Below are 15,342 nucleotides of genomic sequence, written 5' to 3' on the forward strand. Positions count from 1 at the left end.
AAGTCAAAGAAATAATTAGTTTTTATGTTTAAAATCAATCAATAAAGCATACATTAAACAATTGTTATCATAATATCCTTATTATTTTTTTTATTATTTCACTATTAGGCATTAGTAACGGAATCGAGCATTGGTATTAATATTTTTGTAGCTTTTGTCAAAGTTGATCTATTTTTAGTCGCTGAGCTATAAATACATTCAGGTCAACGATAACCAATGAATAATGCCGATATAAAAGCGTTAGGCGATGTGCATCCCACAGTGCTCCAATGTAATTCCGGCGATTTCCGCATGGAAACCGCTAAATTAATATCTTTCCGCTTCATTTATAGAAAAAAATTGATAGTTGATTTCCAATTTCGAATCCTTAATTACGATAATCAAGTTTAGTATATATTAGGGACATTCAAGGCATATTGTTTACTTCGTAGTACTCCATTTTTCTTTGAAATGACAATTTGCGGAAGGATAATTCATTGACACCAAAATGCAATCGATAGACACACACAGAATGTGTGAATAGGCGAAGAGAAAAATTGCCGTTCTATTTAGGTTCATCGAATGAGCCTAAACTATTCTGATTGTTCATTAATATTCTACATTCGAAGTCTGTATTTTAAACTTGATTTAAGTTGGTCTTCCATAGTGCAATTATGGGTAATGCACCTACTACTAAGAAGGGAGACGCTCAAGAAAATGGTTGGTATCAATTCTGTTCCGTATCATCGCCGGTTAGGTAGGCTGGCTTAGCCTAGGCTAGGCTATAGCCTAGGGTACGGGGTGGGGGGGGGATAGCCTAGGCCCTACTCGCTAGCCTACTAGCTAGGGCATAGCTAGATAGGTGCCTAGTGTAGTCAGTGGGCCTAGGTAGGTCTGGGGCCTAGATAACCTAATGCCAGAGAAGTCTCTGTCTGAAGAAATTTTACAAAATAAATTATGTAAATTGAAGACAAAATATAACAGCAATTATTTTAGGCCAAATAACAAAAAATACATATATTATTTACCATGTTTCTTGTCCAGACTTTTAAAAAATGGAACATGGAGGCACTTGATATTATTTGTTATTTAATACTTTGTTTATTTTACAGTTTTAAAATTTTTTCAAATTGTCATAGGCCGGAGTATGGTCGGAGCGCCCGCGAGTCGATACGCAGCAATTTGTATGGAGCGCCAAGCGTGCAGTTTGCAAAATGTATGTTGGACAATGGGCATCAGAGTTCGATTTACTGTTTTAATCAAATTCATGTATATTTTCTTTCATAATTTATATATAGCCTATATAAATCGAGACTTATATTTAGTTAGTTTATTTATTATATCAAATATTATGATTTATAGTATGCCTATTTTCTTACAGAAATGGATTGTACTTTTTAAATCGCTTCTTTAGTTTATTCGAATTTTACTAACTTGTGTTCAGTTTGTTCTTTAGTGAATGAACATGTCATTGCATTTGAAGATGATTGATAATTAATAATAATAATAACAATAATAATAATAATAAATTAATAATAATAATGACAATGTACAGTACCGCAAAGTGTAGACCTATGTTTTTTGGTATAGCGCTACTGGCGTTCCATACATTTTGAGTGTGACCGCTTTCCCTCGCGGCCGCTACAACCCTAATCCCATAGGCCTAGGATATGTCATATGGTCACTTCCACGCAAAAGGCCCATTTTGGGAAAAATATGAATTTCTTATTGGAATGTAGGCCTAGGCTAATTAGAGTTTATGTAGTAGGAAGATCAAATGGGATTTGGTTAAAAAAACCAATAAAAGTATTGTGACCCAAGATTTGACTTTAATTTGAGGTCATTGAAGTATTTGCGTCCTGTCTGTCACGCTTTTTGAAAACTTTTTGTCACGGTCATTGAATGAAAGGAAAAAGCTTTCTATATTGAAATAATCAATCATAAACTTTGTCCGTCTGTCATGTTTTGCACTTTTGTCCTGTCAGTCACGATCTTACATTTGCTGCATTAAAATCCATTTGTTTGTTTTTCATTTAAATAATGACAAAATTACTGCAAGTCCATATGAGTAAGATTGGAAGCAAGTAGGTTGTATGTACTGTACAGTTGATTACAAAAGCTGGGATTTTGCCCAATGGGGAGGATGATGTCCCCAATAAAAATGGTTGAACTCCCTGTCAGGGTAAGAGGGGTCGGGCCTATGTTAAACCCTTAAAAGGAGTGTAGTTGTAGGGCAAAAGTCCTCAATAATCTGTACAGTAATGATAATTTGTAAGAGTATGTACAATTTTTTTTCACCCTGATAAATTATGTTGACACTTGAAAGGGGGTGGGGCAGCCACTCTGACAGGGTCCTGGCACAGAGTCCCCTCCCCACTAATGCTGTCCTGAACCTACATTGCATATGGCAATGTGTCTGTTTAATTTTTAAAGGGATAAGACTTGTGCAGTATGTTTTTGTAAGATGAGGTCCTGTTTGTCACTACATGACATGGGGACATGATGAATAATTTTCTTTTTGGAATAAATATAATTATAAACCAATAATCACAGTGTGACAGGATAAAAATCCAGTTATTACTGAGATGTGCATTTGAAAAAGTTAGCTAAATATGTTGTCTTTGTTTTTTGCCCAGTCTGTCACACCCATTGTTTAAAATTAATTAAAATACCAGCCAATCTCAGATGTAAACTTTGGAAATTTATGTTGGTAGTTGGGAGATACTGTATTTGGGAGTATACAGTCGGTTCTAGCCTCTTAAAAAAGCCAGACGACTTGTTTTAATGTTAAAAAGTTCAAATGTCCGGTCTGTTGCAGTGGAATTGACTAAATGATATTTTCATGCTCACATTGACCACAATCGTATCGTTGTTCATTTTTTTAGATTAACCAACAGTTAAAAGTCTGATTTTAGAGCAAGGTATTTTATGTTTAAGTAGGTATTGTAAAATAGCCAAAAGTTGGTACTTTACCAGTATCGCTATTAATTTTCTGCTTGGGCTATAGAACAATGTCTGTGTTGCTTAAGCTCTTAACTTAGATTGCCGTCCTTTCTCCAAGGGCCTCCAGGATTGGCTGTGCAATGTGCAGTCCAGTTAGACGCGCCATTCTGCGCAGATGAGCTAACCCAGGGAATCCGGGGTCATTGCAAGGGGTAGTCACTACATGCTGTAGGTTTCTATCGATCATTATGGTAAAAAGCTGCATTTTGTACCCTCAGACTCCTATCTGTGCCGGGCTTGAAATTAAAGGTCATTTGGTCGCTTTCGCGACCTGATTTTTTAAGGTGCGACAAGGAATTCAACTTTCAATTTGATAGCGCGAGTAGATTTTGTAAGCGGCAGGAAGGTGGTTTCCCTCCAAATCCCAATTATTTACAACTTGTACAGCCCATTATTTTCAGTCAGGCAGTATGCAAAACATGTTATCATTCATTTTACATGTACTGTATCAACCAATCAGCATGACCTAGACTATTAAAGTGTGATGTCGTACACTAAAACCGTGTCGATGTGCGCTCATCTTATTCTTGGTAAATAAGCGATCACCGTCAAAGCGAAGGAGACTGGTATAGAAACATCGGATTGCACGATTTTTTACTATTTTTTTGAGTGCTACTCTCACCTGTACCTCCTCGTAATTGTGAACGTTTCCTTAACGTATTTGTTCATAAAATAGACTATGTACCGAAATTTCAAACGATCGTATACAGTATTGACTCATACGATGTAAACGGCCCAGATCAAGCAATAATCAAAATTTAACTCTAAATAGATCGTAAATAAATACAATTAGGCATCATCTGGATGATTATATTCAAAGTACTACCGGTATTTTAAAGGCAGACATCTTTTATTGAAAACCAAACGAATTACCTAAACCTCATACATTATGAAATAAGATTACGCTTCTTCAATCACATGGCTGATGATAACAAAGGGTATAAATAAAATACTCTTTGATGATAACCTCAGCCAGACTTCACGGAGCAGCTGTAGTTTAACAACATGCATCTCAATGAGCAACATCTTGAAATTTACAAAAAAACAAACAAATAGGTCTCGCAGCAAATTTTGAAACCTAATTAAATGAAATAATATAGAAAGCAAATCCTTTACTACCATTTATTTACTGAACGAGCCAGTCGGCTTCTGACCTACTTTTGTTCGTATCGGCGGCGTACAAAGAGTCAAATGACTTTGTGTCTGGCAACCTCGGTATCTGTCTACCAGGAGGAACCTGGAATTGGGAACGTTTCTCACTGAATGTTGTAGACGGTAAGCAGAGTTATTTCATAGGCAACTAGTAATGGGCCTCTATCAAACAATTTATTTCGTTCTTAACAAAGAATCAGCAGAAAGTAAGCAAAATGATTGTTTAATCATGTTTTTTTGAAATAATATAAAAATTGAATTGTATATAAATGAATATTTAATGATTAAATTTTAAACGTGAAATTAATAAAGTGCAACAAAAACAATCTATAAGATATATAAAAAATATATAATTCTACAAGGAATGTTTCTTGTTTTGACAACAACAAAAAACGTAACAACAAAACAACATCGAACTAACTGGTAGCAGGCCTTCCAATTACGAAACTATATCTTGCGGAGTAACATCCCAAACCACGTGTGCGCCCGACTACACCGGCTGGCGAGTAAAGTATTTTGAGTCCATTGCAAGTTGTAGACCAATCAGAATGCTGGGATATTACATCATTCGGGGCAACTTGCAATGTTTGGGATATGTTACTCCGCGAAACCTTTGTAAACACTAGAAGTGTGACGATGTTCTCTGGTGATTAATTCTCAATAAAAACAACCATTGAACAAGAAAATGAAACTATAGATCGTTATATATGTAGGTATAAGATACTTTGCTGAAGTTGTACAGGCCCAGGCCTAATGTTCTAGGCTACATTATAACCTAAATAAGAAGTGTCGCCGGCCGACTGTGTGATGCCAATTTTTCGGGCTTAAAAGTGGGGAGCTGGAATCTCAGGACTCCCGAAATGTTGATGAAAACTCTGTAACTCTGTTTAGGTTGAAATTATGTGTAAATTGATTTAGAGTTATCTCATAAAGAAAAAATTTCATCCACGCATATTAAAAACAAGTCTGCCAATTTCCATTCAAATGTTGCAGTAAAGTCAGCCGGTGGCTATTATAACCAATGTATAGGCATTCGCGGTGTTAATGCGATTCTGCGGACCTATTTTCTCGGAAATTTCCTGCACAAATGAAGAAAAATACTGAAAAATTTAAAGAAAGTATACAGAAAGTATAAATAATGTTTCAGTAATAATAATTAATAATTTTATAATCAATATATCAATCCACTTAAGTAACTGCAGATTTTGGCAGTCCATTGACTAGACAGTAATAGCTAGCAAATTATTACTGCTCATGTTTTTCTTTTTTATATTGTGTATATCTGTTAATAACAGAAATTTGTAATTTTCTTAGAAATATTCCTAACAATTGAAACTTTCCATGAAATACTTTCCCTTTCCTTCCAGTTAGGTTGAATTTTTTACCTTGCACCTTTTTTCTTTACTATCCCTTTAATATCTATTTTCTTTTTAATATGGTTTCATCCTTTTTCTTATTTCATTTTTGATACTTACCTTTCTTTTAGTTTTTTCATTGTCATTTTCTTTCCACCATTTCACTTCTTTAATTTTCTTTCTTTCCTTCCTTTTGTTATTTGTTATTTATTATTTTTCTTGTTTTTTGTTTTTTTTTTCAATTTTTAAAAATCTCTTCTCTTTTTCTTTCATGTCTTCTTTCTTGCATAATAATCCATGGGAACAGTGTAGGTGTGGGTGGGTGGGGTTTGTTAGGAAATATGAAGAATAAAATATTGCGCAGCACTTATTGTCTTAGGGGATGCGAAAAGGATGGGGAAATATGTGCTACTAAAAAAATTACTTGTGCTACCAAATTTTATTGGGGGTGCCAGAAAATTTTGGCAGTGCTACCAAGAAAAAAAGTTAATTTCAAGCCCTACTATGATTCACTGATTTAAACAGATGTATATCATTTAGAAATTTTCTTTGAAATGCACAACTAATTTACCTAAATGTATTTCAATCCTTAAGTAAATTAATTGATTCATTGTGTTGGGTACTGCTAAACCCCGCATACAGTACCGCCACAAAATATTGCAATTTTACCTGCGCGCAGGCTTCGTAGATACGTCGTAGCCTGATATAAACAATCTAAGCAAGGCTACGCAAAGCGAACCTACGAAGCAAAAGCATGTTGTTTATTTGTATGTACAGAAAGACTGCTGTAGCTTACTGGAATAAACAATGTATTGCTTGATAATTTGTGAATGACAAACACAAGTTTAGACCGTTAATTTAAACAGGGGCGGATCCAGAATGTCCAAAAGGGGGGCCGGAAGTTGGGCCGATTGAAACAACACTGTCGTAGGGGGCCCGCGAAATTTTTGTGTTCTAGACGCCCGAACGTAACATTTGAGACATTTTGGGCTATTATTTTTTTTTCTTTTTCCCTCTTTTTTTTTTTTTTTTTTTTTTTTTCTTTTTTTACTTCCCAAAAGGGGGGCCCGGGGCCGGGCCAGGCCCCCCCCCCCCTAAATATGCCCCTGATTTAAAGTATGGAGCTGTTTTTCAATAAGAAAAACATACACTTAACTTCATGGGAGTCTCCTCTTGCACTCGCTGTCCACGACAGGAACTTGTTTGTATTGCTGTATTATTTTTTTAAGTAATTAGCCTAGGCCTAGCTTATTTTTTATTTACAATTATTTTACCTCTTTTAAATGTCAAAAAATGATGTCCTCAATGACAATACACACATGTGAAAAGATTGTTCATCAAATAATATTTTGTAGTCTTGATTTAGTAAGATAAATAATAAATATAAAGGAGAATTAACGTCTGTTGGTTGTAAAATTACCGAATATCACATGGAAAACCCAATGGAAAATAAAACTTGGCCAGCATCAGACGTCAGAGTGCGCGCCAATCAGAACACAGTAAAGTGTGTTAAATACATAATGCCATGAAAAAACGTTAAATCCTGGCTCACTATGCTCCTTCTATATGTGCTTATTCTAGGCCCAAGCAGAGTCAGCACCACCACACACACAGGCACCCACCCAACACACACACCCCTGCAGTGCAGATAGAGCCTAGCCTAGGCCTACTGTACATGTATTTCAGGATCAATGTTAAAATTAACTTCATTTTTCGGAAGAATGCTTAGTACCAAAACCTATTAACTATGATTTTTTAGTAAATATTGTTATTAAACAACTTAAGCTTACTTGAAAGAAAAAGTGTTTTTTATGCACCGATTCTCCAAGTTTAAAATCCTCGCGGCAAAAACTTGGGGCCCCATCCATCCATGTGATTTCTGATTTCTTTCATTTGTTGAAATTTATTTACTCAACTGACAGCCATCTCATTGATTGAGGTCGGCGCTGGATGCAAAAGATCGTAACATGGAGGATAAACAAGGCAAGTCTACCACACATAGGCCTAGCCTTGCCATGGAGCTGTTATAACTCCCTAGTCTAGCTTATGACATTTATATGGCTGAGCGAGTCCATAATATATTGGCTTAAGATAATAAATTTTGTTTCATTGCTCTATAACATCATGGAAATTAATTTTTGTGGAATTTTCAGGATATTTTTTAAAATCGGGAGAAAATTAATAAAAATCGGGAGGGTCGGAATGGCCTAAAAAATTTGAGAAACCTGAGATTTTCAGAAAACTTAGGATCTCTGGGATAACAATGTAAAAATAGCCAAAAACCACCTTGAAAATCAGTACCTTGGCATCAAGTGCATGCTTAAACAGCAGGAGCGCAAAACACACAGAGTATTTATAAAGATTTCTTTCTTAGGCTAGCGGAATATTAAATGAGTAAAACCAGCGGACGCGAGAACAGTGATTTCTGTACCTAGTATTCAATGCCTAGCCTAGTTGTTTGTTAGGTGCATCTACTCCAGGCATACGATATTTGTATTTGAACCATCGTACATGCAAAGACGGGCCTAGAATAGGCCTAGTACAAGTATTTATGGGCAGCAACTTCACTGTGCGATGCATGGATTGAAGATAGACGAATTTGTCATTTTCATTTTTAACATTTGATTATCCTTTTCCTTGCAGCGACACGTATGAATTGGTGGTGTACAAAGAACATAGGCTTAGCCAGCGAGCCGTCTGGCCATCTTTTGGACGGCCAACTATTATAGTATTTAGGACGGCCACTTTTACCGTAACGGCTTGGACTAGCTTGCCCTAGCTTAATTGGCCCTGGTCTACCTTCAGCAAATTCTTTATCTTCTTCAGATCTATCGAATGTTACATTTAAAACTAAAGCTAAATTATATTTACGTTTGATAAAAGCAACCTTTATTGATTGAGTGTACGTTACAAAATTGTAAGGCTTAACCATTGCGTGGCCCGCCCAACAGCCCAGGGCCACGCTTATTGGCTTCCATTTTGGACGACCTACCGTATATTCCGGTGTATAAGCCGCAATTTTATACGCGATTTTCCCCGAATTTTGAGGTGAGGCCTATACACCGGTCATTAACCTACTCCCAAAAAGTTCGGATCGCGAGCCACGGCGAAAACTAGGTGCCGTCTGTCTAGGTAGGCCCTTGCTAGTCCCAATTAATTAGCCTAGGTTAAGACCGGTTTGTAGGCCTAGTATTTGAAATTATACTCACTACAGTGCTGTACTACAGTAGGATTCCTACTACGTTTTCTACAACATTCAAGCAATGGTTTGGGTTGTCTAAATAATTATTTTCATAATTACGTTCATTCATAAACAATTTTGAAACACGTTGTTTCTGTTCGAAACCACTTCACTCAAAAACTATTAAACTACTTTTCGGCAGTTCAGTCCTAGAGGTCACGTGAGCAGCTTCATTTACGATGTTACAACAAAACACACATGGGCTGGTTGAAACTGTTCAACGTCTGTTTCCCGGTGGCTTGTAACGTTATAGAGAGAATCATATTAATTTTTAAATAAAAACTTGTGAAATTATTTTATGTTATAAAAACACAAGTTTTCTTGAAGTTGTAATTATTATTTTACTGGAATTTAACTGTAGAAAGGCATACGTCATCTGCACATGCATAAACTTTGTATCATACAATATTTCTCCAGTTTTGTTTTTGTTTATAAAACGTGGTGCGTGATGGTGCATGATTCGCACAGTGGGCTGTGAGTAGTAATGACTTAGGCCTAGAATTACCAATATTTTTAGCTTAATACTGACTGTTATTAGCCACCTTAATAATAGAATGATTGTTTAAAATAGATTTAAATATACTCAATAAGTATTTTATTTTATTAGATTTTATTATACAAGATACAAGATACAAGTCAACTTTATTGTCAAAATAATACATTCTGAGATATTTGTTGTACATGACATAGAATCGTTCATAAACATATAGAGTGTTAAATAAAGATTTCTTAGAAAATTTTCCGGGGACCAAGGTTTCTCTGCTGATTCGGCATCACTAGGGTATATAAATAGATTACAAGCGATGTACAATGCTGAATTTTTAAAACGGTTTGTGGATATTTTGTTTTGTTTATGTCTAACCCTTCCCGATCTATTTATGATAATGTCTGAAAATAATGGATGGGATGAATCTATTATACTTAAACTTAACTGATGTTGAAAATTTCATGTAGCATGACCGTCTAGCAAGAAATGGGGATTTCCCTAGAGCAAGAATACATTGTTTCATTGCGGGAGCCAGAAGTTTACACGCATTTCCAGTTGTTTGTTATTTAATAATCGGCCGAAAAAGTTATGTGAACATTTGTTAATAATGTCAGTGTTTCAAATTAATTAAAAATTTAACATTATGGGAACGGTTTGGAGCTTAAAAATAGGTTCGGCTTATACACAGGTGACACAAAAAAATTGTGAATTTTGTGTCCTAATTAGGGGGGGGGGGCGGCTTATACACCGAAATATACAGTATTTCGCTTTTCTGGCTAAACCCCTGACAAAGAATCAATGACTTGGTTTCTGACCTTACTGTACAGGTATGTCTACTTATCCGAATAGTATCATGGGAACGTTCCTCCTTGAATTCCCTGTTACTATGCAACTGGCAGTACTACTAGTACAGTAGAACCTTGTTTTTACGTACCCTAGTTATACGAACCCTCAGTTTTACGTTTCAACGATGACATCGAAAACCACGAAAATATTCAAAACAAAGAGCCCTTTTCAGAGCCACCATAAGTAAAATGAAATTTGTTACTTCTGTCTACTTATTATTTCAATACTAAAACAATAACTAACCATATGCAACTTATTTTCATTAAACAGCAACGTTGATTGAGTCTAATACCGGGCAGTTACAGTATAATCTAAAATCTAAAACATCATGAACTAAGCGAGATGAACAACTACCGATGGTGCTCAAAATAATTGCTTTCCTCCTTAGATTAGTGTGGAAAACTCGTCTGGTTGAATTTTCTCCACGAAGCTGAGTAGGCATAATTTCGTACACGAACGCTGATTGGTTGGCTCGCCCAGTGTAGTGCACGTGGTTGCTGTTTCACATACACGAACGCTAATTGGTTGGCTCGCCCAGACAACACAACAGTTTAGAATAGCCATGAAGGGGAATTCCCAAGTTATATATATTCTGGCGAGCACTGTATCTGTTGACATTCATTGGCCAGCCTGCGCCCGATTAATTTGCTCATGGTTTTTGCAGTAAAAACAGTTTGGCTCAGTGGGAATGTTTGGTTTCGCTTGTGTCCTTGAGCAAGGCACTTTATGTATATTGCTTCAGTCTACCCAGCTGTATCAATCGGTACCAGCAAATTTGCTGGGAGTAACCTGCGGTGGACCAGCGTCCCACCCAGGGAAGTATTCCAGTCTCATCCGCTTCACGATACAGAAACTATGGATAAGCTTCAGCCATATAAGCCCGAGTGACTCGGCAAGTATTTACTACTTTTCTGCAAGTACAGTAGAACCTCGTTTTTACGTACCCCAGTTATACGAACCCTCGGTTTTACGTACGCCTCGTATCGACGATGACGTCATGAAAAACCCAGAAAATATTCAAAACAAACAACCCTTTTCAGAGCAACCATAAGTAAAAAGACTATAACAATAAACTATAACAATAAACAAACCACAATGCAACGTATTTTCATTAAACAGCAACGTTGATTGAGTCTAATATTGGGTTGTTATAATCTAAAACCATGTGAACTGAGTGAGATGAACAACTACCGATGGTGCTCAAAATAATTGCTTTCCTCCTTAGCTTCGTGTGGCAAACCATGGAAAAACTCGTCTGGTCAAATTTTCTACACGAAGCTGAATAGACATAGTTTCGTACACGAACGCTAATTGCTTGGCTCGCCCAGTGCAGTGCACATGGTTTTGGTTGGTCTCAACAGGCCCAGGCAACACCACAGCTCTGTTGTTTAGAATAGGCATGAAGGGGAACTCCCAAGTTATACCTTTGTCGTATAGGTAATCTTACAATATTTTCATGTTCTTTAGTTAAATAAAAGATATAAAGTGATGAATTAATACACTAGACACATGGTTTTATTTGAACACTTTATGACATCATAAATTGATGAATAAAAACACTAAACACATGGTTTTATTCGTAGGCCTAGAGGTTAGGTCTAGCCTAGGTAACATCATTCGTTCATACATACGTTTATTGAGAGCGTTACGTACGTATTAGATCAAAGGTTAGCACAAATTTAACCCAACCTCTATTTTACGAATCCCCCGATTTACGTACGTCCTCCGGTCCTGTACCGTACGTAAAATCGAGGTTCTACTGTACTTAATACTGTATAATAGTAGGCCTATACAGAATATTATGAAAGAAAATTTTCATGAAAAATCCAGATACACTACAATAATACACACATCTGCATATTAAAGAACATAAGATAAAATTTAAAAACAAAAACTCCTGTATAAGGCAGTAGACACACGCTCCCGCTGGGAGCCTATTTTTAACAATATGCTGATTGTAAAGAGCAATTTTCAAAAACTATAATTTACAAAATCTCATTTGATTTAAGGAGTCTGTCTTTGCATATTATTAAGTGCAGTTATTCTAACATGATTTAAAAAGATATAAAATTTAATTTAATTTTCATGTATCACATACACGCTATGAAGCATGCACAGTTGTTCTATATATATAATGTTTTTTGGGCAAAAAGTGTGTTAACCAGTCAACTGGAACATTATTATTCAGTTGTCAACATGAATATTGATGAAGAGAATTTCATGCATGAATTCTCACTGTCCCATTGGCTGGAAAGCACCTAGAAACCGTATGATTGTAATATATAATGCACTTTCTATATTTTCTTTGGCTTAATGCAGTTAGACTTATAATACAGTTTACATTATTGTTGATACAAAATTACAAATTTGTATTAATAAGTATGTGAAATTTCATAAAAAATAGAATATAAACCATTTAAAAATATATATAAATACAAAACAGCGCTAACTCACTACAACATCGGCAGGTAAAAAAGTAAGTATTAACTCTAGCAGTCACATAGAGTGCATACCTGTACCCTGTTCCTAGATACCGAACAACAGGCCTCGAATTTGGGGATTTTATGGGCAAGGCCAAATGGCCTCCGGTATGACATGATTTTGAAAGGCACCAAGGCCAAATGGAATGGCACCAAGGCCAAAATTTCAAGTACAGAAGAACCTCGATTTTACGTACGGTACGGGACCGGAGGCCGTACGTAAATGGGGGGATTCGTAAAATAGAGGTTGGGTTAAATTTGTGGTAACCTTTGACCTAATACGTACATAACGCTCAATATACGTATGTATGAACGAACGATGTTACCTAGCTAGGCTAGACCTAGCCTCTAGGCCTACGAATAAAACCATGTGTTTAGTGTTTTTATTCATCACTTTACGATGTCATAATAGAGTGTTGAAATAAAACCATGTGTCTAGTGTATTAATTCATCACTTTATGTCTTTTATTTAACAAAAGAACGTGAAAAAATTGTAAAATTACCTATAGGACAAAGGTATAACTTGGATATTCCCCTTCATGCCTATTCTAAACAACAGAGCTGTTGGTGTTGTCTGGGCCTGTTGAGACAAACTAAACCCATGTGCACTGGGCGAGCCAACCAATTAGCGTTCGTGTACGTGAAACAGCAAAACCATGTGCACTGCACTAGGCGAGCCAACCAATTAGCGTTCGTGTACGAAACTATGCCTACTCAGCTTCGTGTAGAAAATTAGACCAGACAATTTTTTCCATGGTTTGCCACACGAAGCTAAGGAGGAAAGCAATTATTTTGAGCACCATTGGCAGTTGTTCATCTCACTCAGTTCACTTGGTTTTAGATTATAACAACCCGGTATTAGACTCAATCAACGTTGCTGTTTAATGAAAATACGTTGCATTATGGTTTGTTTATTGTTATAGTTTATTGTTATAGTCTTTTTACTTATGGTTGCTCTGAAAAGGGCCGTTTGTTTTGAATATTTTTGGGGTTTTTGATGACGCCATCGTCGATACGAGGCGTACGTAAAACCGAGGGTTCGTATAACTGGGGTACGTAAAAACGAGGTTCTACTGCATAAAAGGGCACCCAAGGCAAAATTTGATTTAGCCTCGTTACTAAATTCTCGCGAGTGCCTTGATTGGTCATAGGCAAGCTAGGCCTGGGCCAAGCCAAGCTTTGTTTAGAATATTAACTATTAATTATCGATTCAATGTTGGAATATACTGCGGCGGTCGGCGATCATGCAAAATAGTCAAATTTCAAGAAGTTCGATATCTTTACGTTGTTGCTCAGTTCATCGGAGAGGAAGCCACAACTCTAAACTGGCCACGAAAGCTGTGATGACGTAAGATCGCCCAAAGTTAGCTGTGCAGCAAGCACATGTTTACAACTATACAAAGGCTGTATTCGACTGGTTGTTCTTCGTTAAACCACGCCCACCTGCGCAGTGGTAACATCCTACTCAACGAAGATGACTAGTCGAATAGAAAACTTGTAAATACTTGACAAAACAGAATCTGCCTGTATAATTACCGCGATACACGTTGTGTATCGCGGTATCACGGTACCGTGCGAATAACATCTTATTTGCATGGTTATTAGCACGGTACTGTGCGAATAAGAACTTGTTCAAGATCTTGGCATCTGCTAATTGTTGAAAAAATTTTTATTCATTTGTTCATACCCCTTGTCAGCAAATTTACACTACTGTTTCTATGTTACAGATGAATTTTATATCGAGTACATTCTTAACTACCATTTGGACCGTTTCCGAATTGTGGGGGGTGTCTTCGCAAACCCCCAGGGTACGTCGCGTAGGCCTAATGTTATACACAAAGCACATAATGCAGAGGAAGTCCATCTGTGTAAAAGGCCAAGAAATCATATTACTGAGTATTAGGCCAAAAAAAAATAGTTTGTTTGCCCATCTTTTTTTTAAAATGATAGTGGCGGGTGCAAAAGTTTTAAATTTTTTTTGACTCATCAGTTTTTTTATTTTTTTTAAGCTCATCAGATGGAATGAAAATAACCCACAGAGACCTAGAATAATGGCAATATCTTACATCAGACAACAACTTTAGACTAATTTGTAGGCCATCTGGCAAAAAATAAAGATAAATTCACTCACATTTTTTTTTTAATTTATAAAGAAAAACGCTTTTTTTTTTTCCAGCCCCTATTTTTTTCAGTGAGTTAGGGGCGGGTGGAGGAGGGCAAACAATTTATTTAGGCCTTATAGATAATAATTGCCCAATGAACATTTGCAAAGTATTACTTTAACAAAACTTGTAATTTGTATTGTATGTTTTATGGATGACCCACTATTTTGTGTGTGCCACTGCTTTAATAGTGAGAGCCAAATAAGTACTGAAACATTATTCAGGCTACGGTCACACTAGCGTTTCAAGCCTGGCTTGACTCACCGCAGGTGAGATTTTCGTAATGTGACCGCATATGCACCGACTCGCGCCTGGCGTGACCTCGATCTCAATCTACCTATCTCGATCCCGGCTCAGCACCCATATTGCCCTGGATTGACCCTGGCGTGACCGAGATTGACATTTTCTCGTCGGCTGTCGACCAATCACAGTTGATGACGCCGTTGCGTTTAGAAGTTCTTGAATAAAAAAACCCGCGAGTTCTTCATGTGTGTTCAATCAAGACGCAACCATTACTTTTCATAAAAGTTAATTCAAATTTTAATTAATAATAATGCGATTGATTTGGAGCGACCAGGAAACTGCTGACCTGGTAGATTTGTGGGGCCAACCCGAGCTGAGAGACCGGATAGAAAAT

The 15,342-nt window shown here is 36.6% G+C and overlaps 1 protein-coding gene across 1 annotated transcript in view; it reads left to right on the plus strand.

The window, feature by feature from the left end:
- Positions 1 to 463: 463 nt before the first annotated feature.
- The window catches only part of LOC117101113 (cAMP-dependent protein kinase catalytic subunit beta), a gene marked incomplete in the record, with an annotated part of 43,925 nt that continues 29,046 nt past the window's right edge, over positions 464 to 15,342 (plus strand). The window contains 1 exon segment of the mRNA XM_033241000.1: positions 464 to 699. Coding sequence (XP_033096891.1) covers positions 654 to 699 — 46 coding nt within the window.

The sequence above is a fragment of the Anneissia japonica genome, unplaced genomic scaffold (genome assembly GCF_011630105.1).
Source record: "Anneissia japonica isolate Jap-2015-1 unplaced genomic scaffold, ASM1163010v1 scaffold4054_len1135799_cov195, whole genome shotgun sequence".
Lineage (NCBI taxonomy): Eukaryota > Metazoa > Echinodermata > Crinoidea > Comatulida > Comatulidae > Anneissia > Anneissia japonica.